Consider the following 23,815-nt stretch of genomic DNA (forward strand, 5'->3'; position numbering starts at 1 on the left):
AGGGTTTCTCCATCGCAAGATGCAATGCAAGAGGAAGAGGAAGGAGAAGAACAAGAAGAACAATACGACGACAAAAAAGAAGAAGAAGACGCCCACCACTACCAAAGCGACTCTGACGAGGGCGACGAATGCAAATCCGAAAGAGACTGCAGCGACGACAATGACGAAGGAGAAGACGATGATGACGACCGAGAAGAACAAGGAGTGCAGAACAAGAGGGTGGACAAGAAATGGGAGAAGAAGACGAGGAGGACAAGGAGAGGGAAATGTTTGTGTCGAGAAACGGCGAAATCGAATGGTCCTTGGAAACGTATCATCCCCGTGGCCGTCAAACTCATCGCCGCGGCACCGAAGAAGAAGAAGAACAAGAAGAAGAAGAAGAACTAGAAGAACGAGAAGACCACACACGCGCTACTCCTCCACAGAGCCCGGGACCCACAGAGTACACTGCCACGCGCATCCACAACATACTCTCGGCGTTGAACCTGCTTGTCACACGGCGAATAAAAGACACTGTGCTGGCCGCCAAGAACATCGAAGGCCTAAGGAAATTTGTCAACGACTGGAAAACGATGGACGCCACGGACCTGTGCGGCTACATGGGGCTGCTGATCCTCGCTGGTGAAACGAAACAAGGCCCTGGAGAGCCTGTGGCACGAGGAGAGCGGCAGGGCCATTTTCCGCGCCATGATGCCAATGAAACGGTTCCACACGTTCTCGAGACTGCTGCGATTCGACGACTGCGAGACAAGAGCCGCCAGACGAGCCTCAGACAAACTGCCGCCCATACAAGACGTGTGGGACGCGTGGGCGCGGCAGCTGCCTCGCCTCTACAACCCGGTCCCGGACGTGACCGTGGACGAGCAGCTGGTTCCCTTTCGAGGTGGGAGTGCAGGATAAACAGTTGTCCTTCAAATTCCCTCTGCACGCAATAAATAGATCGGAGACAAACAGAGAGTTGCCAGACTGACCCTCTGGGACGCGCGTGTAGTTTGCTGCCTGTGGAGCGCGTGTGTATATCGTGTCGTGTAGGCTAATTCGTTTTTTTCTTTTCACCGTGGCACCATTGTCTTGTGTGGTTTTTTGCGACGCCGCGTCCAGCTACATGTGGAACATGCAGATCTACATGGGCAAGTCCGTGAGCGGCGAGCCCGAGATTAATCAGGGCGCCCGGGTGGTGATGGACCTGACCGAGGGACTGCGGGGCCCGCGTAACGTGACGTGCGACAACTTTTTCACCTCGTACGAGCTGGCCCGGCGGCTCCTCCACGAGAGGGACCTCACCGTGGTGGGCACGATGCGCAAAAACAAGCCTGAGCTGCCGCGCGCCTTGCTCGACACCAAGGGCCGCGCGGTCTTCTCGTCCAAGTTCGCCTTCACGCCCACCGTCACTCTGGTGTCCTACGTGGCCAAGAGGAACAGGAACGTGGTGCTGCTGAGCACGCTGCACACGGGGGACGCGCAAGTCAGCGCCGCCAGGCACGCCAAACCCGACATCATCCTGCACTACAACAGCACCAAGGGCGGCGTGGACAACCTGGACAAGCTCGTCGGCACGTACAGCTGCTGCAGGAAGACGGCGCGCTGGCCCCTCGCCGTGTTCCACAACCTCCTCGACGTGTCCGCCTACAATGCCTTTGTGCTCTGGCGAGAGCTCAGGCCCGAGTGGATGCGCGGCAAGCTCGACAAGAGGCGCGCGTTCCTCGAGCAGCTGGGCAGGGTGCTCGTGACTCCGCTCATCGAGAGACGGCAGCGTCTGCCTCGCACGCCAGCGTCCGCTGCGCTCGTCAAAGCCGTGGCGACGAGGTTTGCCGCGTTGGGCGCTGGCGCTGACGACGAGAACGACGCTGCCGAGGATGCGTAACCAAGGGCGCAGAGAGTGCCCAGCAAGCGAAAGAGGTGTCAGCTCTGTCCAAAGCCGATGGAGCGCAAGACGCACACCATGTGTACATCTGCGGGAGCTGCACGCGGGCCTACTGCGCGGAATGCGCGAGACAGTATAGGCTCTTGGCTCGCGCGGCGCCAGTTTGAGCTTCGACCTTTTGAGCTGCGACAAAACCAGCGAGCAGCAAACAAAACAGACGTGTGTCGGGAGTCGCGCCAGGAATTGCCTGCGGCCTGACACCAAACAATGATGACGACGACGACGAGAAAGTTGCCTTTGAAATGTGTGAAATGAAATGAAATGAAATTAAATTAAATTAACCTTGAATCTATTTTGAATAAAAACTTATGTGCTGTGTGAGATGTGAGATGATGTTACGCACCCGGCCCACACACACCCTGGCACACACGCACGCACATACACCACACCCGCAGGGTCTCCGAGACCCGAAGGCTGATGGGTTGTAGCGAGAAAATCCAAAAGCAAACAAACGTGATGTTGACGTGAAATGATACACATGAGGGTCCCAACGGACCCGGAGCACAACGCGAGCATATTAGAAAAGTAAATAAACTAAACAAGTGACACGAAGGACCACACAAGGCCCGGATTGGCTAATCGGGAGCACCGGGAGAATTCCCGGTGGGCCGGTCTGGTTGTTTGGTTGTGAGGGCCGGTGTTCAGGTATGGCACTGGGTTGAAATCATAGTTGAATATTATGGATGCTGTCCCTATGCTGCCTGCACTCGCAGCCCACTTTTTGTACAGTATTTATTTTTTCTTGCAGCCCACTCGCAGAGTGCGGTTAATGATGACCTATTTATGTTCGGAGTCCTCCGACGGCAGCACCTTGCTAAAAAAATAAATAATAAAACGTCATCGTACACAAGTCACTGGGGCTTGTTGGAGGATGCCACCGCGAGCAAAAAGAAGCTGTTTTAAACGGGTAGTAGAAAGCGCAAAACGGCACTGAAAAAGCGTCAATTTAAAAAAGTAGAGCTTTAGAAAGTGACGCGGCCAGATGAACTTTTTCTATTTTTAGCAAAACGCCAAATGAAGACGTTGAGACGGGTAAGCTAAGTTAGTTAGGAGAAGTGCCTGCAAACCAGCGTTTATGTTTATGAATCAAACTTGTTCTTGTAGCAGCAGCTAGTAGGCCTACTAGTCCAGTTTGCTGCTAACAGTGACAATGAAGAGCCAGTAAGGTTACCAAGCAGCAGCTATATGAGCCCAGAACTCCAGTTTGGGCAGGTAGGGTTGATGACTGAATATTATAAGAATTAATAAGAGTGTGGTGTTGACCTGCTCTATATGAAAAATGCCCTGGGATATCTGATGCCAGATGATTCGGCACTACCATAATGACACTGACTTGACTTGATCAGAAAGCTTTGTAAAAAGGAGAGATTTGTGCTGAGAATTATGACAATTTATAAAATGTGATTTAGTGTCAGAAGCAGAGCCAGTAGTGTGCATTAGGGATAGCTGCTGTCAGTGTGGATGGCACATCTACTGTAAGCTGTTGTATCACAGTGTGTGAACAAGCAAACATGATCAGATTAGCTACAATATAATCACTTTTTATGCCCAAATATTACTTGTGACCCATTATGAAAGATATAAGAAAATCCAAATAAAAAATAGATGTCATTAGAAAGTGCAATACAATGTATCTTGTTCTTTATTTAATCTGTGATTACTTATTTGCACAGAAACAGATTCTGATATTGTTCAACATCATTGGGTTGTTGTTAAGATGTTAACTTTTCTAATAAATCTACATTGTGAAGCAACACTTGGAAATAGTGGTATTTTACAAAATACACCGAATTACAAGGATGTAGAGAACAGGGCGCTATTGCAGACTTATATACTAAGGTTTTGATTACATTTTTTTAATATAGTCATTCGTGAAGTAAAGTGGGCCAGGTCTAAGGCATGAAAATCCAGGGCTGAAAATGAGTCCCAATCCGGCCCTGACGACAAGCCTGCGTGATGTTGATAACTGCCTTCAAAGGAGGGTGTTGTTATATCCACATCCAAACATACAGTGGTCCGAAAAGGGCTCACCATATCCAACGGGTCAAAAAGCATCCCCCTCTGTTTTCCGTTTCGGTGACTTGGGCTTTAGGGCAGGCAAAGGTAGAATCCAAAAGCAAACAAACGTAACGCTGACGTGAAATGATACACATGAGGGTCCCAACGGACCCGGAGCACAACGCGAGCATAGTAGAAAAGTAAATAAACTAAACAAGTGACACGAAGGACCACACAAGGGTTAACCACAGTCCTCATAAATCGATGAGCCAGCAGCACCGGAGTAATCCCTGAAGTTAAACGTCATAGATGGTTCAGACTAACAAATAGCTGATTATCCATGCATAAAATATGATTAAGGCAGAAAAAGGGCTACCAGCTCTTAGGTAGTGACCGTCAGACTCATGTTACTGACACGTTTCACACGCCACACCTCAATTTTTTCACACAGAGAAAACCTGATTTATAACTATATCTATAACTGCATACATGTGCACTACAGACTGCCTATTTGTAATGTCATGGCCCAGCTCCCTTGGGCACATTGTGGGATCAGAAAGAACGGTCCTGAGGGAGTATGTATGTATGTATGTATGTGTGTGTGTGTGTGTGTGTGTGTGTGTGTGTGTGTGTGTGTGTGTGTGTGTGTGTGTGTGTGTGTGTGTGTGTGTGTGTGTGTGTGTATGTGTGTATGTATGTATGTATGGATGTATGGATAGATAGATAGATAGATAGATAGATAGATAGATAGATAGATAGATAGAGATATTTTAGAATTTTAGGCATCCAGTAGCTTAGACAACCATAACACAACAAACACATATATCTAACATACATAAAAATCACTCACAGAAATGTAAAGAGTTAACAATTTGTGAAGTGATTACAAAGGTCTGGTATGGACTGACCATGTGATGCAATGACCATGATAAGGTGCTATGGTAGAGTGTGTGCAATGGTGGTAATGCAAAAGTGAACAGTGCAGGGATTGAACAGTGCAATAGCTTATTATTAAATATTAACTACGACTATGAAAAGACAAGAATATAATAGAATTGCTTGACAAGCAGTAAAAGAAATAATATACTTTAAGAACAATATATAACAGGGAATAAGTTATAAGATGTAGATGTTATGATCACAGTCCAGATTGTGTAGGAGGGCTACTAACAGGGTTTACACAGAGTGAGAAGTTTTAAGTGACCATAATTTTTCCTGGAGCTGTGTGAACTGTTTTCAATGTGTCAGTCTCCAACGCCTGTTGATGTGCAGAAGAAAATGTGTTGAATAATGAATCAAAACGGCACGATTGATGTGCGCATAAGCTAACTACAGAGCCCCCCGCTCTGTAGTTACAGAATGTATCGAGCGGATCTGCCGTGCGTAGTTGTGACTTCATCATCTCTAAAGCTAATTAACTAATATTGAGCATTTCACGGTTTCAAACCTAAACATTCTAAATGTGTCCCAGTTTATTTCCTGTTGCAACCAAGGAAACTTTACATATAAACTGAGGCTGCAGCCCCTGAATTGGGACAAAGCTACACACTGCAGCCAAAAACATTAGTTATTTTTTTCTTCATTTCTATGGGTTTTTTTTGTCCAGCTGACAGAAATGACACCAGCTGACAGGAAGTAAACATGGACAGTGAAACTGTATATATTTGATAAGATTTGCTCAAATTTCTGTTGTAAAGTAATAAAGGATTCACTTCAGACCGTCTCAGACTACGGACATGCAGTATTTCAAAAACTCAACGTAATGCAATGTTACATTACACCCTCTATATATCTCCCAGACCTTGATTAATTAGGCCTAAGAACTAACTGATAAATCGCTTAGTTGTTGCAGCCCTAAATTACACATTCATGTTTGCAAATTCATGTTTCTGTTCCTGCAGCTATAACAGTATGTGCCAGATCAGGAGTCCATTTAATCAGATAGAAATTGTCAAGCAAAAATGATTGAAAAGAATCATAAACCACCAAACAGAAAACAGCGAGTTAGCACGCAGACCGTGAGTCTGAACAAAACTGCAGAATGAACAAAAAGGATCTTTGCTGATTGACAATATTCTCCAGATGCCCATTAGCAGGATGCTAAATTTAAGGATGTTTTTACACTTGGCCAGTTTCAACTTTTGAACTCATGGTGATTCATCAGCATCATTTAGGCGATGGCTTTTCATCTATCATGTTAAATGCTTTCAAATTGTAAAATCTTTTTGTAAAATGCTACGTTATCAACCAAAGCTAATAACAGCCTACAGCAGGCTAGCGTAGCTAGGTTACGCCCGGTACATTGGTGTGTGCGTTCTGTAGAGAAGAGAGAGGCTCAGGGATGGGATGGTTTGGGCTCTTGAATCACGCTAGGTTATACATTGTTTACAGTCAATATTTTATGTGAGTTTCCAACCAACAATCCGAGTGAAAGTGAAAATCGCCTTATTTTGTTATGAGATGGTAAATTAATTTCCCAATTGGTAAATGTCATAAACTTTGCATAAAAAAAGAAAATGTATATCCTAATGTGCCTTCACAACAAAGACGACTGAAGAAGAGAGAAGAGCTCAAAGAAGCAGCTAAAAGATCTGCAACTTTGCAGAGCTGTGAGAGAAGCATCTATTAAAGTCAAGCAACCATTCATTTAATGTGAAGTAGGCCTATTTTATCAGAAGCATTTTCTTTAAGTTGGAGTAGGCTAATAACTCATTAAAAACAAATGTTTCATTAATAATAAATACACAGTAAATTGTGTCTGTGCCTGTGTGTATAGCATTGTGAATTTGTTAGTATCTTATGCATATCAAAAGCTCCAGTTCACAGAGCATTTGAGAACATAGGGATCGATTAAAATACGTTTACAGTATTTTTTATGGTGCCAAATCATAACATTAGTTATGTCAACCAGAAGTTATCTCAACCAGAATCATTGAGAACAGCCACAGTCTAAAGGTCAACTGGCAGTTCAGTTTTTTAGCAGTAAAAAGTGCAGTATACTTTATTCAGATTCTAATGATTCTATTCAAGATGAGGCCTAGCACAATATTATGTTGCCTTTTTTTCCAGATTAGAGTAATAGCCCCTCCAAATGTCTGCGCACATCCCTGTGTATAATAATAATATGTAATAATGATAGTGAAGACAGAGGTCTCTCTGGCCGAGAGCCAGCTCCAATGTCCCTAGGACTGCCCCTTCTGCATATTATGCATTGTAACCGGTTTTATTTTATACAGTTTATGATTGTGTAACACACAGTTCATTTGTGTGTGTGTGATAGTTTATTTATTTAGATTTTATTTTTTTCTGAAGGGAATCAGAAGTCTATTGTCTGATCCACACTCCGGAGCAGAAGGTGGCAGTAATGCACCAATGAGCTGGATGCCAACCGCTGTATGTAGCTAATACACCAAGAAGAAAAAGCAGAAGGAGGGCAGTTTGAAAGCAAACTTGGCAACTTCTGTCAACATGTAAATAAACCAAATTACCTGACAAGACCAAAGTGAGCGTTCACTGTCAGTAAGATTCTGTTTTTTGCAAGTTAGCAGAGACTAACCGTTGATGTTTTATTGCCGTCTTCTCGGGACTAGCTAGCTAGCTAGCTAACGTTAAATACACTTGGAACGCTAGCTAGCTAACGTTATGTTAGCTGCTGCTGCTGCTGCTGGCTGGTCTTTAACTTTTATTTCCGCTAAATATTGACCCAGTGTACCTCAACATTGGCTTATTTAATCGCCGTAGCCTAACACAACCTGTCAAAATGGCGAGTGTGCATGAAAGTTTGTATTTCAACCCTATGATGACGAACGGAGTGGTCCATGCTAACGTGTTTGGTATCAAAGACTGGGTGACTCCGTATAAAATCTCCGTCCTGGCGCTGCTGTACGACATGACTGCGTCCAAAATCACACTTCCAGAAAGGAGACGACTTAACAAACTCATCCTGCCCTTGCAGCAGGTTGGTTTCATTAATGCAGTTATCTTGCATACCGTTGTGTTGTAGCAGGTGTTTCATAGTTGTATCTTTTGTTTCATGTGGGGTGTTCAGGGTCCAGACCTGACTCTTGGCCAGTTCCTGAAGACTGTGGAGGAATGTTGCCCTCAGACTGCATATGCTGTCAAACTCCGGTATGCTGCTTCACTCTGAAACACTGTGACTTGATAGAAATATTAAACACTACAAACTGCTGGTGCTTTCACAGACTCCTAAGTTCAGGAAATTGGACCACATCATTTGTAATGTAGCCTCTCCAAGTCCAACCCCGCGTCCAAGTCGTGAGAGGTGGAATCAGGTAAAGTACGGGATTGCTGGGCAGGGCGAAGTATGATGGATGGCTCTGCCACCCGGGCCGCTACGTTAACCATGAAGGCTGTTCTAACGGGGCTCTGGTAAAGCAAGTTGGACCATACATATGCTTAGTGGGGGGAAAAACGATTCCAGAAACGTTCATGAAAACCATACAGCAAGGCTTGGAAGTGGAAGGTGTTTCAGCATGATGATGCACAACAAAAGCTGAAAGGAAGTCGTGCAGCTGATTCCCCCCCTCCCCTCCTAACAACCAAACCACTACAAGGATTGGCGCCTTGAACATCCGAACAATTTACCAAGACACTAAAGCCTCACGGATAGCAGAAAATCACTAAACAAGAACCAATTGAAACACAAATCAAACTCCGGAAATGGGGCTGGATAGGGCATTCTCTGAGGAAACCTCCCTCAACCACGACCAGGCAGGCCTTAACCTGGAACCCACAAGGGGGGGGGAGAGAGAGACAGGAAAACCCGGAGAAGGTCTGTGGAGGCACAAGTCAAGGAAACAACATAATTCTGGAAGGAAGCAGAGAAGACTGGCCAACACTGTACCTGGAGCTGGAGAAAGTTCATGAATGACCTATGCTCGCCAAAGCGCATATCTACTAACTAACATATAACATCTACTGATATAATAACCACGGTCCCAGACAATACAATTTCATGTTAATGTTAAAATATTTGCATTGTCTAGTTTCTGAGGCTGTTTTTCTCTTTCACAGGCTGCATGAAATGGCAGACGGAGAGCTGAAAGACATGGAGTACTTCTTTTCCACTCTTCCCACTCCATTCTCTGCTTTTGATTCAGAGGCTTATAAAACCAGTGTCGTGGGTGAGTAGCACACACAATTTTGTCAGCTCTTAAAGTCTGATTAGAACTTGTGAAATGTCTGTGTTATTCTCATTAAAAAGACTTGCGTTAAGCTACGCCTCACTTGTTTGTTTGTTTGTTTGTTTTAGGTCTTTTCATGAGACACATGCTCCTGGCCTACAACAAGCTGTCTTTCAGTCAGGTCTACAAGCTGTACAAGTCCCTGCAGCATTACTACCACAGTCACTACGCCAAGCCTACCGATGGCCAGGTGAGTTTGCCAGTGCTGGTTGCTGACGATTCCGACATGGACCTCACCAGCACAGAGGATACTGTCGGGGACAGAATAGACAGAGAGGAGTTGGACACCCCGCTGCACGAGTCAGAGCTTCGGTTAGTGATGCTGTTCTTGGATGAAGTCTTTTGATTTGGTGTAACATATATTACTGGGTGTGAAACGAGTGTTTCAACCTCATCTTGAAAATGTTGACCTTATTTTTTGGGGGAGCGTGCCTATGTTCCCACAGCCCTATTTCTAAGAATATTTTTTTTCACTGAAAATTCAGCCCTGTGTCCCCAAAGCCCTATGTTCCCACATTTCTAAGATTTTTTTTTTTTTCTCCAAAATTAGGCCCTATGTTCCCACAATTCTGGACTTGATCCGTTGTGGAGCAACTACGCTCAAGCCAGAGCTGTTCAGACCAATCAAATTTTCAGGGCAGGCTTTATACGATGATGGACAGATGATCAACAGTAACTGAAACTGCCGCCTCTGCCTTTGCTCTGTCGAAGCCTGCTTTTGACTTGCAGTTTCTGTGATGTCTGTCTCCGTTGAGCTGATTGGTTGTAGGTCTATCCAATTGAGTGCAGAGGCATTTTCTTTCCTGGTTCGGTTGAAACACGCCCCATAATCACAGCCCAATGGAGCAGCGTCAGACTCGACTAGAATCTGAGTATGACGACGTCAGGCTACACAGTTCCCACATTTCTAAATTTATTTTCCAAAATTAGACCCTATGTTCCCACATTTCCTTTTTCATAAATTTGTATCAGATTTGAACCCTAACCCAGGAAAATCTTAGAAATGTGGGAACATAGGGCTGTGGGAACATAGAAATGTGGGAACATAGGGCTGTGGGAACAGAAATGTGGGAACATAGGGCTGTTGGAACATAGAAATGTGGGAACATAGGGCTGTGGGAACATAGGGCTGTGGGAACATAGGGCTGTTGGAACATAGAAATGTGGGAACATAGGGCTGTGGGAACATAGAAATGTGGGAACATAGGGCTGTGGGAACAGAAATGTCGGAACATAGGGCTGTGGGAACATAGAAATGTGGGAACATAGGGCTGTGGGAACATAGAAATGTGGGAACGTAGAAATGTGGGAACATAGGGCTGACCCCATTTTTTGGTTGTCTGCACCTACTACCTTGTGAAATGTCTATGGTAATCGGAAAGACTTTTGTTTTAATGTTAATGCACCGGGACTGTTGTTAAACGCAGATGTGTTGTTTTGGCTCTTCTCTAGAAATGACAATACTCCGAGCAGAGGTCCCCTGTCACAAAAACAAGCGGAGTACTTTCTTGCAAGACAGGTGAGTGTTTAAATCAAGGCCGGAATTAACTGAAGGGCATTAGTGTCATCTTGCAGGGTTTCCGCGGGCTCTTTAAAAAGTAAACTAATAAACTAACTAATAAACATTTTAGGCCTTAAATAGTCTTAAATTCGCTGAAGTATTGGGTTCTAGGTCTTAAATAATTTTAAAGCAGTCTTAAATTTTCCTACGTCCATGTAACGCAAGCTCTTTTTTATTTTTTTATTCTGCGGTGTGCAAATATAATTAGCTGTATATGAAGAAATTATTATTACTGTGTCGCTTTTATTCAATTTGAATACATGTATTTACTTTGCAAGTACTTTTGTGACTCTGCATTTCGTTTTACTTTAATGTCGTGATATAGGTCTTACATTTCATTCATAAAGGTCTTTTAAAAAGTCTTAAATTTGACTTGGTAAAACCTGCAGAAAACCTGTCTTGGTCAAACCAGCAGATTTGACACAGTAGGTAAAAAAAAAAAAAAGAACCACACATCAAGAGTTTCAAATCTAGATGTACTTTTGTATCTCTTATAGGGATACTTTGCCGATATTCAACCAACTTTGTATCATAATAATGTTGGTGGTATGCGTAAAGGAACTACGGTAAACTTCCCTCCATCTTCCTGGTGCCCAGATCTCCCTACTCACAGGTCAGCTGAAAAACCTCTAATGACACGTTTGACGCAAAACGCGTCACTTGGAGGTTTGATGCTGGCCCTAGGGCCTGTTGCTTGAACTACAGACTGTACTTCGGCATACGGACACAAAGAGTATAGAAGCAAATCGAGAGCGAGAGAGAGAGCCGTCCCTCTATCTTTCTCAAACTCTGACCCAACTCAGATCAAACTGTAAAACTAGGCAGTGCTGATCAAATATAAACCAGAATTCTGTTACTGTATTGCCTGTTTCCCGCCTAAAATGTTTTCATCAACATATTTTAGTTCACTGTTTAACTGTTATATACGAGATCGTTTGTTACCAGCACCAACAATTCCTACTGAATGGACAGCCCAGTTTAATGAAAAGCCCCTCGTTCCAGTGGCGAAGTACTTTTTTTAAGGGGCTTTTACAGGTTTTTTTTCCAACATCTTTCTACAGGCATATCTTCTCAAGAACGACGAGAACAAAGCCCTGAAGCCGGCTGCGCTGCAGGAAGAGCTCAACAACATGCTGAAGTTCAACCCCGATTTTGCTGAGGCGGTGAGCTCCATCCACTTAACTTTCCCTGCTATATTAACCCCTTCTACCAGAGGGGGGGGGGAGGGATATGTTCTTCATCAGTGCTGTGTTTTTCACTCTCTCTCCTCAGCATTACCTGAACTACCTGAACAGCATGAGAGTCCAGGACATCTTCCTCTCCGCCCACAGTCTCTTGCATTATTTTGACCGCCTCATCTTGTCTGGAAGCGAGGGAAAGAGCAACGGGGACGAGGGCTACGGCCGAAGTCTCCGCTACGCTGCTCTCAACCTGGCAAGCCTGCACTGTCGCTTTGGCCACTAGTGAGTACAAGACCTGCTGGAGTTCCTACAAAGAGAGGATGTGTATAAAACATGGCTCCCTTCTCTTTTCCCTCAGTCAGCAGGCTGATCTGGCTCTACAGGAAGCTATCCGCATTGCCCAGGAGTCCAATGATCATGTGTGCTTACAGCACTGTCTGGTAAAATTCTATTGTTATTTTTACTGTGTGTCACTGTTGCATCATGATCGTTCATTATGTCTAAATTTAATGAGTGTGCCTTAGTTTATACAGTGCCTTGCGAAAGTATTCGGCCCCCTTGAACTTTTCGACCTTTTGCCACATTTCAGGCCTCAAACATAAAGATATAAAACTGTAATTTTTTGTGAAGAATCAACAAGTGGGACACAATCATGAAGTGGAACGAAATTTATTGGATATTTCAAACCTTTTAAACAAATAAAAAACTGAAATATTGGGCGTGCAAAATTATTCAGCCCCTTAAGTTAATACTTTGTAGCGCCACCTTTTGCGCGCGATTACAGCTGTAAGTCGCTTGGGGTATGTCTCTATCAGTTTTGCACATCGAGACTGAAATTTTTGCCCATTCCTCCTTGCAAAACCGCTCGAGCTCAGTGAGGTTGGATGGAGAGCGTTTGTGAACAGCAGTTTTCAGTTCTTTCCACAGATTCTCGATTGGATTCAGGTCTGGACTTTGACTTGGCCATTCTAACACCTGGATATGTTTATTTGTGAACCATTCCGTTGTAGATTTTGCTTTATGTTTTGGATCATTGTCTTGTTGGAAGACGATCAAATCTCCCAGTCTAGGTATTTTTGCAGACTCCATCAGGTTTTCTTCCAGAATGGTCCTGTATTTGGCTCCATCCATCTTCCCATCAATTTTAACCATCTTCCCTGTCCCTGCTGAAGAAAAGCAGGCCCAAACCGCTGACGCTGCCACCACCATGTTTGACAGTGGGGATGGTGTGTTCAGGGTGATGAGCTGTGTTGCGCTTCGCCAAACATAACGTTTTGCATTGTTGCCAAAAAGTTCGATTTTGGTTTCATCTGACCACAGCACCTTCTTCCACATGTTTGGTGTGTCCTCCCAGTTGGCTTTTGGCACCACTTTAAACAACAAACTTTTTATGGATATCTTTAAGAAATGGCTTTCTTCTTGCCACTCTTCCATTAAGGCCAGATTTGTGCAGTATACGACTGATTGTTGTCCTATGGACAGAGTCTCCCACCTCAGCTGTAGATCTCTGCAGTTCATCCAGAGTGATCATGGGCCTCTTGGCTGCATCTCTGATCAGTCTTCTCATTGTATGAGCTGAAAGTTTAGAGGGACGGCGGCCGGTCTCGTAGATTTGTAGTGGTCTGATACTCCTTCCATTTCAATATTATCGCTTGCACAGTGCTCCTTGGGATGTTTAAAGCTTGGGAAATCTTTTTGTATCCAAATCCGGCTTTAAACTACTCCACAACAGTATCTCGGACCTGCCTGGTGTGTTCCTTGTTCTTCATGATGCTCGCTTTACAAAAACAGGACCTCTGAGACTATCACAGAGCAGGTGCATTTATACGGAGACTTGATTACACACAGCTGGATTCTATTTATCATCATTAGTCATTTAGGTCAACATTGGATCATTCAGAGATCCTCACTGAACTTCTGGAGAGAGTTTGCTGCACTGAAAGTAAAGGGGCTGAATAATTGTACACCACACTTTTTCAGTTTTTTATTTGTTAAAAAAGTTTGAAATAGCCAATGAATTTCGTTCCACTTCATAATTGGGACCCACTTGTTGTTGATTCTTCACAAAAAATTACAGTTTTATATCTTTATGTTTGAGGCCTGAAATGTGGCAAAAGGTCGAAACGTTCAAGGGGGCCGAATACTTTCGCAAGGCACTGTATCTACCTGAATTTAATGAGTGTGCCTTAGTTTATTTCTGCCTGAATTTAATATGAGTGTGCCTTAGTTTATTTCTGCCTGTCTCTTTGTGTCCCACATCAGAGTTGGCTCTACACATTGGAACAGATGAAGGGATCTGACAGCACTGTGTTGACTGAGGACTCTGTGAAAATGGCTGCCCATTTCTGCCTGCCAGTGAGTGCTACGTGAGCTCTTGAAACAGAATGCCTGTATTAAAATGGCTGTGGCTGTTTATTGTGCTCATTATTTCATAATTGCCTTGGCTCACTTTTCACAGCGGTTTTAGTTTGCCAGACTTCTAACACAAAATGCTGTAAACTTCATAAGGCAAACCAAATGAAACTAGACACCATCATGCGATGGGATCGGTATCATATTAGGTAATGCATTGCACCATAAGTTTACCAGAGCATCTCAACATATATGTTTATCACTGAATTTTAAACATGGTTGCATTTGAAATAGAAAATAAAAAGATCATTAATCAGAAAAAAATTGCAATTAGAGGCAGAGGTATTTGAAATACTTTCTAGAGTAGAGTAAGAAAGACTTTTTAAAACCTTAATTTTATTTATTGAATTTCCTTTATCACGGCAATTAGAGACAATGAGTCCAGAGTCTGACTTTCTACAGCAGTACATCCCATTTTTTCTACCAATGAGTCACATTAACAATGTTTTTTGTTTATACGGTACCGCTGATGGCAACTACATAATATCCGTTTCCAGCAAAAACATCTCAATTTTCATAGTAATCAATAAGGAAATAAAAAAATGTCCCCTCTTTTTAGTTTTCAGGTGTGTTGCAATTCTCAACTGGATAATTCTAAAATAAGCAGAAATGCTTAAATACCTGTTCGCATTGATTCAGTGAACTGTACACTTAGAAGAAAAAAAAAGCATTATGCTTTTCTGAGGACTTATGTGATTTAGGTTTTTGCACTTTGTCCGCAAGGGATTTAAAGGTGAGTTTAGGAGCCAATTAGCACTCAGGGGAGAATTAGGAACCAATCTTTGGTCAGTCAGGTGTTCCACCGGAAGCACAGACAGTTTTTGACCACCACAGACCACACAGCCATACACATATCGATACAGTCACACACAGTCATCATTTGTGTACCGGTTTGAACTGCAAATACGACTTGAACTTTATTTGATCAAACAAGGTAAAAAGTGCATCAACTATTCAGCCCATGGTACAGCAAGCTTGGGCTTAGCCTCTACAGTGAGAATTAAACAACTTTAAAAAGTCAGTTTGGCTCTTTGCATTAGAGAGTTTTGTAAATTGAAACTGCTGTGAAAACTACACTGAGCCAAAGCAATCATGAAATACGGGAATAGAGGTGTTCTTCATGTAATTATGTACAGTAACAGCTGTTCCATGGTGGGCATTGGATAAGCATGTTAGTTGCAATTCAGCACCTCTCATTAGAAATTCTAGCTGTTCAACTGTTTTTTCTTTAAGTCAGTATTCCTTCATAAAAATAACATACAGGAATACAGAGAGAGCTTCAAATATGGAGAAAAATTGCAAAAGAAAACACAGCTTGCCACACATCATAAAAGCAACATAGAAAGCATCATCCAGCAGTCATTGTACAATGTATTGATCTCTGCATATGTTATCTTTGACATGTGTTGTCCACCACACTGATTGATAAAATTGAAAAAAAGTATTTTTTTATTATTATCCTCAGTGCAATAATGTATCAGTTACATGTGCAATATCTGTTATTTATTCACTGCTGCTACTTATATATTCACACTGTACTTTATTCATGTTTATACTGTACTTATTTATGTTCACCCTGCACTACAGTAGCATTTGTACAATCCATTGTTTTAGCTAATCTTTTAATCCAGTCTGAAGTCCATTTTATAGTTGTGCGTAAAATTGACGGTGTACCCCTGCAGACCCCTCTGCGTCTACGCCGGACCCTACGCCGTAGCCTGACGCGCACCTTTAAAACCAGCGTTAAAAATGTAACTACACGTCGCAGTGAAGCACGTCGCTCGGCCGTGGCTTGGTAGCGTTGCATTTCCTGGTTCTCCTTCTCCATAAACAACGTGAAATCAAGGAGAGGGTTAACTTCTCCTGCTCCAGATTTCCCACCGTGGTCAGAAAACACAGGGGAGACACTTTGTTTCTCTCACTATGACTCTAGAGTCGCTACTCACTCCGAAGCTAATCGCCGTCCCTCTCTCACTTCTCCCTCGCTCTGTCACCCACTCTCCCCACACACACACACACACACACACACACACACACACACACATGCCGGCTCGACACACACCAGCGCACAAGTATAAACATCAGGCCACTTACAGCGAGAGCTCTGCATGGAGCCTCCGCACAACTGTAAAACGGCCTTAACTTTACACCTAATCTTACTTGACTTCTACTTAACTTTTTATTTCTTGCACTGTTGCTATGTTACTTTATACCCTTATTAGTCTCTATCCACGACGTTCCACTTCCGGGATTCCCCCGGTGCTGCAGGAAATTCCACAGGATGCACGACTTTTCGCCGATATCTGTCACCTTCCGCTTTCTTTGTGTGGGAATTTTAAACTCTGGATGTATGAGGACTATGGTTAACTGCTCCTCAGATCTCTGCAGGGTAAATCCAGACAGCTAGCTAGACTATCTGTCCAATCTGAGTTTTCTGTCACACGACTAAAACAACTTTGGAACGTACACATGTTCCACCAAAACAAGTTCCTTCCCGAGGCTATTTTGCAGCAGCTCCGTGTGGAGCAAAGCGCCACCCATGAGGATTGCGATTGGTTTAAAGAAATGCCAATAAACCAGAGCACCTTATGGACTAGCCAGACCCTCCTCCGCAGTGCTGTGGAGTAAGGTCTGGCAAAGCGAGACTATACACTTTTTGACTAGCTCTTTTCTTACTTAAAGCTGCAGTAGGTAAGATTGTGAAGATCCAGGACTTTGCCAACAAATTTGAACATCGACAACTTCTCAGTCCCTCCCCCCTTTCTGCTGCAGCCCAAACCGTCTCCTAAGCCCCTCCCACACAACGGAGTTTGACAGAGCTGCCGGCCGGCATGTCAGACAACATTTTCAATAACTAAACACTAACGCAATGTTTACTCACCAACCGTAAAACGATGCTAACTAGCAGGCTACTGTTAGCCATTTCAGCATCATATCAGACCGACCACTGTGCTAACGTTATTATCCTCACCAACGTAGCTTTGTGGACTTTTGACTACTAATAACCAAGTGAAAGATAAATCATTCATGGTAATTATGTTACCTGTTGAGAGGAAATGTGGCTACATCTGCATCGTTCTTCAGATCTTTAAAATCCTGCAGCCACGCCACCTCTGAAAAGCCTCTCCAATATTCACCGGAGTTTAGGGAGCGGTGGAATTTTGCCAATCGCACTACAGGCTGTAGGTGGTGCCAGAGGAGCTGGATTTTTTTTTATATTACATAATTCATGTAGTTCTACTGGAACATAGGGTCAGTTTCAGCAAATATGACAGAAAGTTAGTTTTATAAGACTTACCTACTGCATCTTTAACCTTGAATCGGACTGCGTGCAACTGAACTAGGGTTGTGCCGATGGACGATATCATCGTCCATCGTGATGGCTGGCCGACATCACGATGGAGAGCCACCATCGTGATGCCACGCCCCCCCACCCTGTCAAACACACTAATCCTAGTCGCGGGCGCTGGACGGGAAATTGACAAGTACGTCGGTCTTAAACTAGCAAAGACACAAAGACAAGACATAGGGCTCCTTAAGTGGAAGCTACTTTTTCCCTCTTTACATGCAACCTATTTGTGAAAAAGACCATCGCATTGAGCAGACTGGATTGGCTGTATTGATACATTCTCTCTCTCTCCCTGTCAGTTGTAGCTCGCTCTACCTTCTAGTAACTATGGACACAGCGGTCTCGAGTGAGAGAGAAAAAAGCGTAAATGTGGAACGCTATCACACTGTCCTTTCTCCCCTCATTGGACTAAGTTTCTCGACACTACTCTGTGCGTGCATCAATAAGTCAGTCTGAGGTCCTGTAGGTACGGGATGATGTTATGCAGGATTTATGAATGTATATTAACAACAGTAGGCTAATTCACGAGGGTGCTATTTTATGTGTGAGCTAATATTGCGCATCTGTTCATGTGCGCGGCAAGAGTTATGTTTCTGTTTATTGAATGAGTTATTCAGTGCAAACATAACCGAGAATGTAGTTTAAACTCAGTAATGATGGTATGTTAGGTTATTACTGTCGCTCTGTTGAAGGCAAACGTCCCACTGTACTGTCGTTACACAGATCACGGACATCTGATTGATTGTACTGCACCGTACTTAAGTGAAAGTTGTAAAACCTACCAGCAGGGCACCATTTACAGAGGGCATTTAAATGTATGTCTAATCGTTTCTATGTTAACTGTTAGCCCATAGTAGTAGAAAAAAATATTTATGTAAAGAGATATGAGCTAACCCCCCCCCCCCCAACGACAATATCATCGTCCATCACGATGTTTTACTGTAAACATCGTCAACTGCCAATTTAGGGGACATCGCCCAACCCTAAACTGAACCATTTCCCTGAGAGGATGTCACCAGTCCCAGTCACGTGTTCTGATTCTGATTCTCCCTGCTCTAGTACCTGGCATCTCTGGGCATTCAGTCTCTGGTCCAGCAGGGGGCGACACAGGGTAAGACGGCCCACAAACTGATGGATGCACTGAAGGACACGGACATCCTGCACTGGAAGCACAGTCTGTCGGAGCTGATCGAGATCAGCCTGGCTCAGACTACGTCCATATGGAGGATGTTCGGCAAGAGGTCAGCCTCTTCCACTCGCCACCCCGACACACAGTTGTCAGTTGTGTTCACTGTTACTGACAGTAAAGCAGCTCTGTGAAACACGGTTTAAAAAAATGTCAAATGTTTATATGCACGGATTAACATTTCGTACATCTAATGTACAAGACAAACCTGTCATGAGCATAAAAAAAAAACACGAAGTTAAGGTGTAAAAACACATGACTCCGAAGTGTCTGCATGACCAGCACTTTTTCTCAAAGTCCATTACGTGCCTGTGTCTCTTGCAGCACCATGGCTCTGCAGCAGGCCCAGCTGCTTCTCAACATGAGCAGTCTGGAGCCAGTCAACTTCGGGGTCCAGCAGAACAACACCGAGGCGTTCTCTGTGGCTCTGTGCCACCTGGCCGAGCTGCACGCTGAGCAGGTAACACATTTAATTTGATCTCATCTGTTTGCCTTCCGGCCCGCTGCTGCAATATCCATTAGTCAGTTGACCCAGCTTTGCGGGAAGGTAATAAACATCGATCAGGTCTCCATGGGCAGAGTTCAACGTGTATATGTTTGCTTCTGTTGCAAGGGCCTGTACTGTGCAGTTTCCGAGATTCTCCAGCATCTGAAAGAACAGTTCCCTCCTCACTCGCATCATGCCAAGGTGTGTTCTCTCAGCCATACTGTATTATTCAGTACTGCCCTATAAATGCAGAGAGCAGTATCTGCAGAAAGAAAGAGGTGGAGAAAGGTTATCAGGCTGGCTGGCAAATTGTGTAACATATAGGAAATTTCTAATGCCTCTGTTTTATGTCTTTTTAGGCTCATTTTGTAACTCAACAAATCATCGCCCTAGAACCTTTATGATAACTGATGATTTTGCTTTGTGACGGCACCTTCTATATAACTAACTCAGAGAGCACTTAGCTTTTGTTTTGTAGTTACTGCTATTTCCACATGCTTATTTCATTGCATAATATTTTTGTCAAAAAGTCTGATTCCGTTCTTTAGTCCATTTTATTGTGCTTTGTAGCGCAGAGGTGAAAACTTGCTTGCTTTATTCTGTGGTGCTTGATATAATGTAGCAGAATTCATGATGGGAAATGTCAAAAAAAAATAATGTGAACTGTTTTTGATTCGTTACCCTAAATGTCCCAATTCAGCTCTGGATGCTGTGCGATCTGAAAATCCAGTTTGAGAGACATATGAACGAAGGGAAATACCATTTGGCAGAGCCACTAGTCACGGCGATCTCTGCCTTAAACAAAACAGAAGGTCTCTACAGGTAACGCCAAGGCACGAATCTTCAGTTCTAACTGTAACGATGGCGGTCTCACACACGTGTTCTTTGTGTCAGAGCTGTCACTGTGTTTGTGTGTTTGCTGACAGGAAAGCTCAAGTTCTGAAGGCTCTGAACCGGAGCACTGAGGCGTACAGCATCTTACAGCGGCTGCAGGTGCACTGTGAGAAGACTAAACGTACCGAGGTGGTCATCAGGTAGACACTTGATCAGTTCTCATAACATGATTACTAGGGGTGGGGGGGAAAAAATCGTTATGTATTGTGAATTATTTTTTTTTACCAATGATTCACCTAAATATTTTCTGTTGATACGGTACCGGTACATTATATCCGTTTTCAGCAAAAACTGTGCGGAAACAGAAAATGCAGAAAATCCATGTTATGAACTTCTTTACAAATGGAATTAAATGTCAGACTGACTGACATGATGTATTGTCTCTAGAAGTGTATTATTTAAAGTGCTCATATTATGCTTTTGGGCTTTTTCCCTTTCCTTTATTGTGTTATATATCTTTGTTATAGGTTTACAAAGAGAAGTCCCCCCCCAAAGAGACTTACCATCTCCAACAGAAAACACTGTTCACAAACTGCTCCAAACAGCTCTATTGTAGTCCAGCCTTTACTTCAGAGACAGACGTGGTCACTATGGAACACACGTTATAATGCTCGCCTAGCTGCTAGCATGGCACTCCCTCACGCTCTTCAACTGAGCATAGTAGCAGCCATTACCTAGCTACTGAGCATGTGCGACTCCCAACAAAGATGGAACAGAAGTGAGATGTCTCGCTCTGTAACTTAAACAGAGAGCTCAACACACAGGGTGAAAAGAGGAGCTGCAGCAATGTGCATTACAACAAAAATATGGTGTTTTTTGAAAATTAAACCATGGGTGGTGATGGCGCAGTGGATATGACGCATGCCTTTGGTGTGGGAGATCTGGGTTCAATTCCCACTGTGACACTTAACCCATAGTTGCTCCAGAGCTGTGCGACCTCTGACATATGTAGCAATTTGGATAAAAAGCGTTGCGTAATGTAACGTAAACCTATTCTGGTACAACCTTTAAATACAATTATGAACCTGAAAATGAGCATAATATGAGCATTTCAACTTTTGTTTTTGTTAAAGAAGGAAAAGAAAATCGCAATACTTAATACTATCGAAACACAATACTTCTAGAATCGCAATAACTGAAAATCGCAATACAAATCGAATCGGTATCCATGTGTCCTGAAAGAATCGATTGGGACAAAAGCATATCGTCCCAGCCCTAATGATTACCTCTTTTTTTGGATTGTAAAGGAGAGTGAACTCACCTAAACTTCTTAACGTCTACCTTCTTTGTTTTTATGTGTGGAAAAGAAAGACTTCGATACCGGTTCCTGAATGATACTTTTTTTCGGTACCAATTTTATGAAATCCATTTTAACAAAAACAATTAAAGAAATTACAACATTACGGCACAAATCTTTTTATTTATTTTTCAGCTCCTACTACGTGAGCCCCGTCTCTGTGCGGAACTTAACGAATTTTTCCTGCCTGCCTCTACGGCGTATAATGTTAGACAGCCAATCACCAGCATTATTAGATCTTGGTAGAAGCATGCTGCATGCTTATTGGCTCACAGACGCTAATGAGATTTACTCCTTAGGTATTGAAATTTGATATTGAATGACCGAGGCATTTTTTCGATACTTAGGAGGCCATTCGGTCAGTGCCTAAAAGGTATTGAATTTGGTACCCAGCCCTGCTGTTACATCACTGCCTGTTTACATCTGATACAGAGTTATGCTTTCCACCGCTGAGCTCCACTGGGAGTCGTCTGGCTTCTCCACAGCTCTTCCTCTCCTCCTGCAGGCCTTGGCTCTGGCTAGACAGCACCACCTTCAGTCCCTGGCCTCAGAGACCATCCTCCACCTGGCCTTCACTCAGGTCAGCCACAACAGGAAGACACACTTCACTCAAACACTGTCACAGCTCTCCATATATGCAAATCAGTGGTGGACTGTAACTAAGTACTGAGGTACTTGAGGTACTTGCACTTTACTTGAGTCTTTTCATGCCACTTTCTACTTCTCCTCCACTACATTTTAGAGGGAACTATTGTACTTAGTACTTTTACTTAAGTAAAGGATCTGAATACTTCTTCCTCCACTGATGCAAATCAATTACCACAGCCTTTTATTGAACTGCAGTATAGCAGGTGTATATGCAAAATAAAATAAAAGCCACACAACACGCATTGGTTTCTTTATTGTCTTTGTTTCCCTTTCCTCCCCTGCAGCTGATGTTGGGGGTTCCTGAGCACGCTCTGAGTGTTCTGCATGAAGCCATCGAGCCCGTTCTGGCCCACGGATCGCTCATGGACAAGGGCCGAGCCCTGCTGCTGACGGCCCGCTGTCAGATGGCGGTGGCTGGGTTCAGGCCAAATGGGCAAGCGCGAGCAGGTAACACCTTGCCGCCGAACACTGACCCCTATCTCTAAGCGTTGTACGTACAGCCTCTATTTACACACTGCTGCTTGTTGTCTCGCTGCAGATTTGCATTTGGTGGTTTTGGCTGTCGACACGCTAAATGAGGCAGCAGCCTATTTCTCCAAGCTGAACTGTAAGGAGCGGCTGCGGGACGTCCACTACCTGCAGGCCCAGCTCCACCGCTCTCTGGGGCAAACCTCGCAGTGCAACAAAAGTGCCATGCTCTTCCGGCTGCTGGACCAGGAGCTGCAGTCACCAGCACCGCCGGTCTCCATGCGACTGTAACTACTCCCCTGTCCCACAACTCAACACGAAGGACACAACACCTCCTCTAACCACTAGATGGTGATGAAGATCTGTCCTGCTCCGTCAGCACTAAAGCATTTCGTTTAACATTCAGAGCAACTGTGGAACTCTTTGCACGCAATGCCTGGGTAATAATCATTAGACAGGACAATGTCAGTAGTCATAAACAAGGCTGAGTTACCAGTAGACCAAGAATAGATCAGTTGTCTCTTCACTCATGGTCAGGTAGATTTGATTGATGGCCTGATGATAAACATAATGTTTTTTTAATTTTTTTTATAAATACTTCAGCAACAGTCCAGGTCTGTCAGACAGACATAACATGCCTTGCGACGGCGTAGTAGAAACATGGAAGGTTTATCAGGAGCTGTCTCCGCCGTGCTGATTTAACCACCTCCTTTTGATGGACGAGGGTAATATCACAGTTAGCTACAAGATGAATGTGTTTCAGTGGCCCCGATGATTCATATTTTGCCAGAAGAATACAGATGAAGTGGGAATCCGGAGGAGAAAATCACTATCATAAGAGACCCACGATGACATAACACCAGATACTGTTGCTGTATTCCGCTAATGTCCGACATGATTTGTGACAAAGATTTTTGGCTGATAATATTACATTTCGGTGTCCTGACGGGCCTGTGATCCATTACCCGCTGCACTTCTTTCAAGAAAATAAACGACTTGCTTTTTCTTGTTTAGTTTTCAGTTAATCTGACACAAGAACAGGAATAATTGTTGGGTGATGGATCTGCAGTGGGAATATCTGTACTAGAGTTTAGTTATACTATAACTACTATTTAAAGTTGCCCGTATCTTCCTGCGCAGGCATCTCAAATGTGGAGTGTCTGATAGGAGCCCTGTCAGGAATTGTTTTCGGTCTTGTTTACCATC

At 43.7% G+C, this 23,815-nt stretch overlaps 1 protein-coding gene and 1 pseudogene across 1 annotated transcript; both read left to right on the top strand.

The window, feature by feature from the left end:
- Positions 1-24: 24 nt before the first annotated feature.
- LOC120560455 lies at positions 25-1,864 on the top strand (annotated as a pseudogene).
- Positions 1,865-7,312: 5,448 nt separating this feature from the next.
- Positions 7,313-23,614, top strand: anapc5 (anaphase promoting complex subunit 5). The gene is made up of 17 exons (XM_039803790.1): positions 7,313-7,880; positions 7,971-8,050; positions 8,957-9,066; positions 9,195-9,438; positions 10,579-10,645; positions 11,749-11,850; positions 11,960-12,150; positions 12,227-12,308; positions 14,131-14,223; positions 18,689-18,870; positions 19,140-19,275; positions 19,429-19,503; positions 20,003-20,124; positions 20,229-20,336; positions 21,926-22,073; positions 22,426-22,588; positions 22,680-23,614. The coding sequence occupies exons 1-17, from the start codon at positions 7,683-7,685 to the stop codon at positions 22,898-22,900; spliced, it is 2,322 nt and encodes a 773-aa protein (XP_039659724.1). The 5' UTR covers positions 7,313-7,682; the 3' UTR covers positions 22,901-23,614.
- The last annotated feature ends 201 nt before the right edge of the window (positions 23,615-23,815 follow it).

The sequence above is a fragment of the Perca fluviatilis genome, chromosome 6, assembly GCF_010015445.1.
Source record: "Perca fluviatilis chromosome 6, GENO_Pfluv_1.0, whole genome shotgun sequence".
Taxonomy (NCBI): domain Eukaryota; kingdom Metazoa; phylum Chordata; class Actinopteri; order Perciformes; family Percidae; genus Perca; species Perca fluviatilis.

Bases quoted from the DNA above. Each gene is read 5' to 3' on its own strand.
- anapc5 (XM_039803790.1), top strand. From the start codon at position 7,683: ATGGCGAGTGTGCATGAAAGTTTGTATTTCAACCCTATGATGACGAAC. The intron at 12,151-12,226 runs GTGAGTACAAGA...CTTTTCCCTCAG, and splicing joins CACTGTCGCTTTGGCCACTA to TCAGCAGGCTGATCTGGCTC. The intron at 19,276-19,428 runs GTAACACATTTA...TTCTGTTGCAAG, and splicing joins CCGAGCTGCACGCTGAGCAG to GGCCTGTACTGTGCAGTTTC.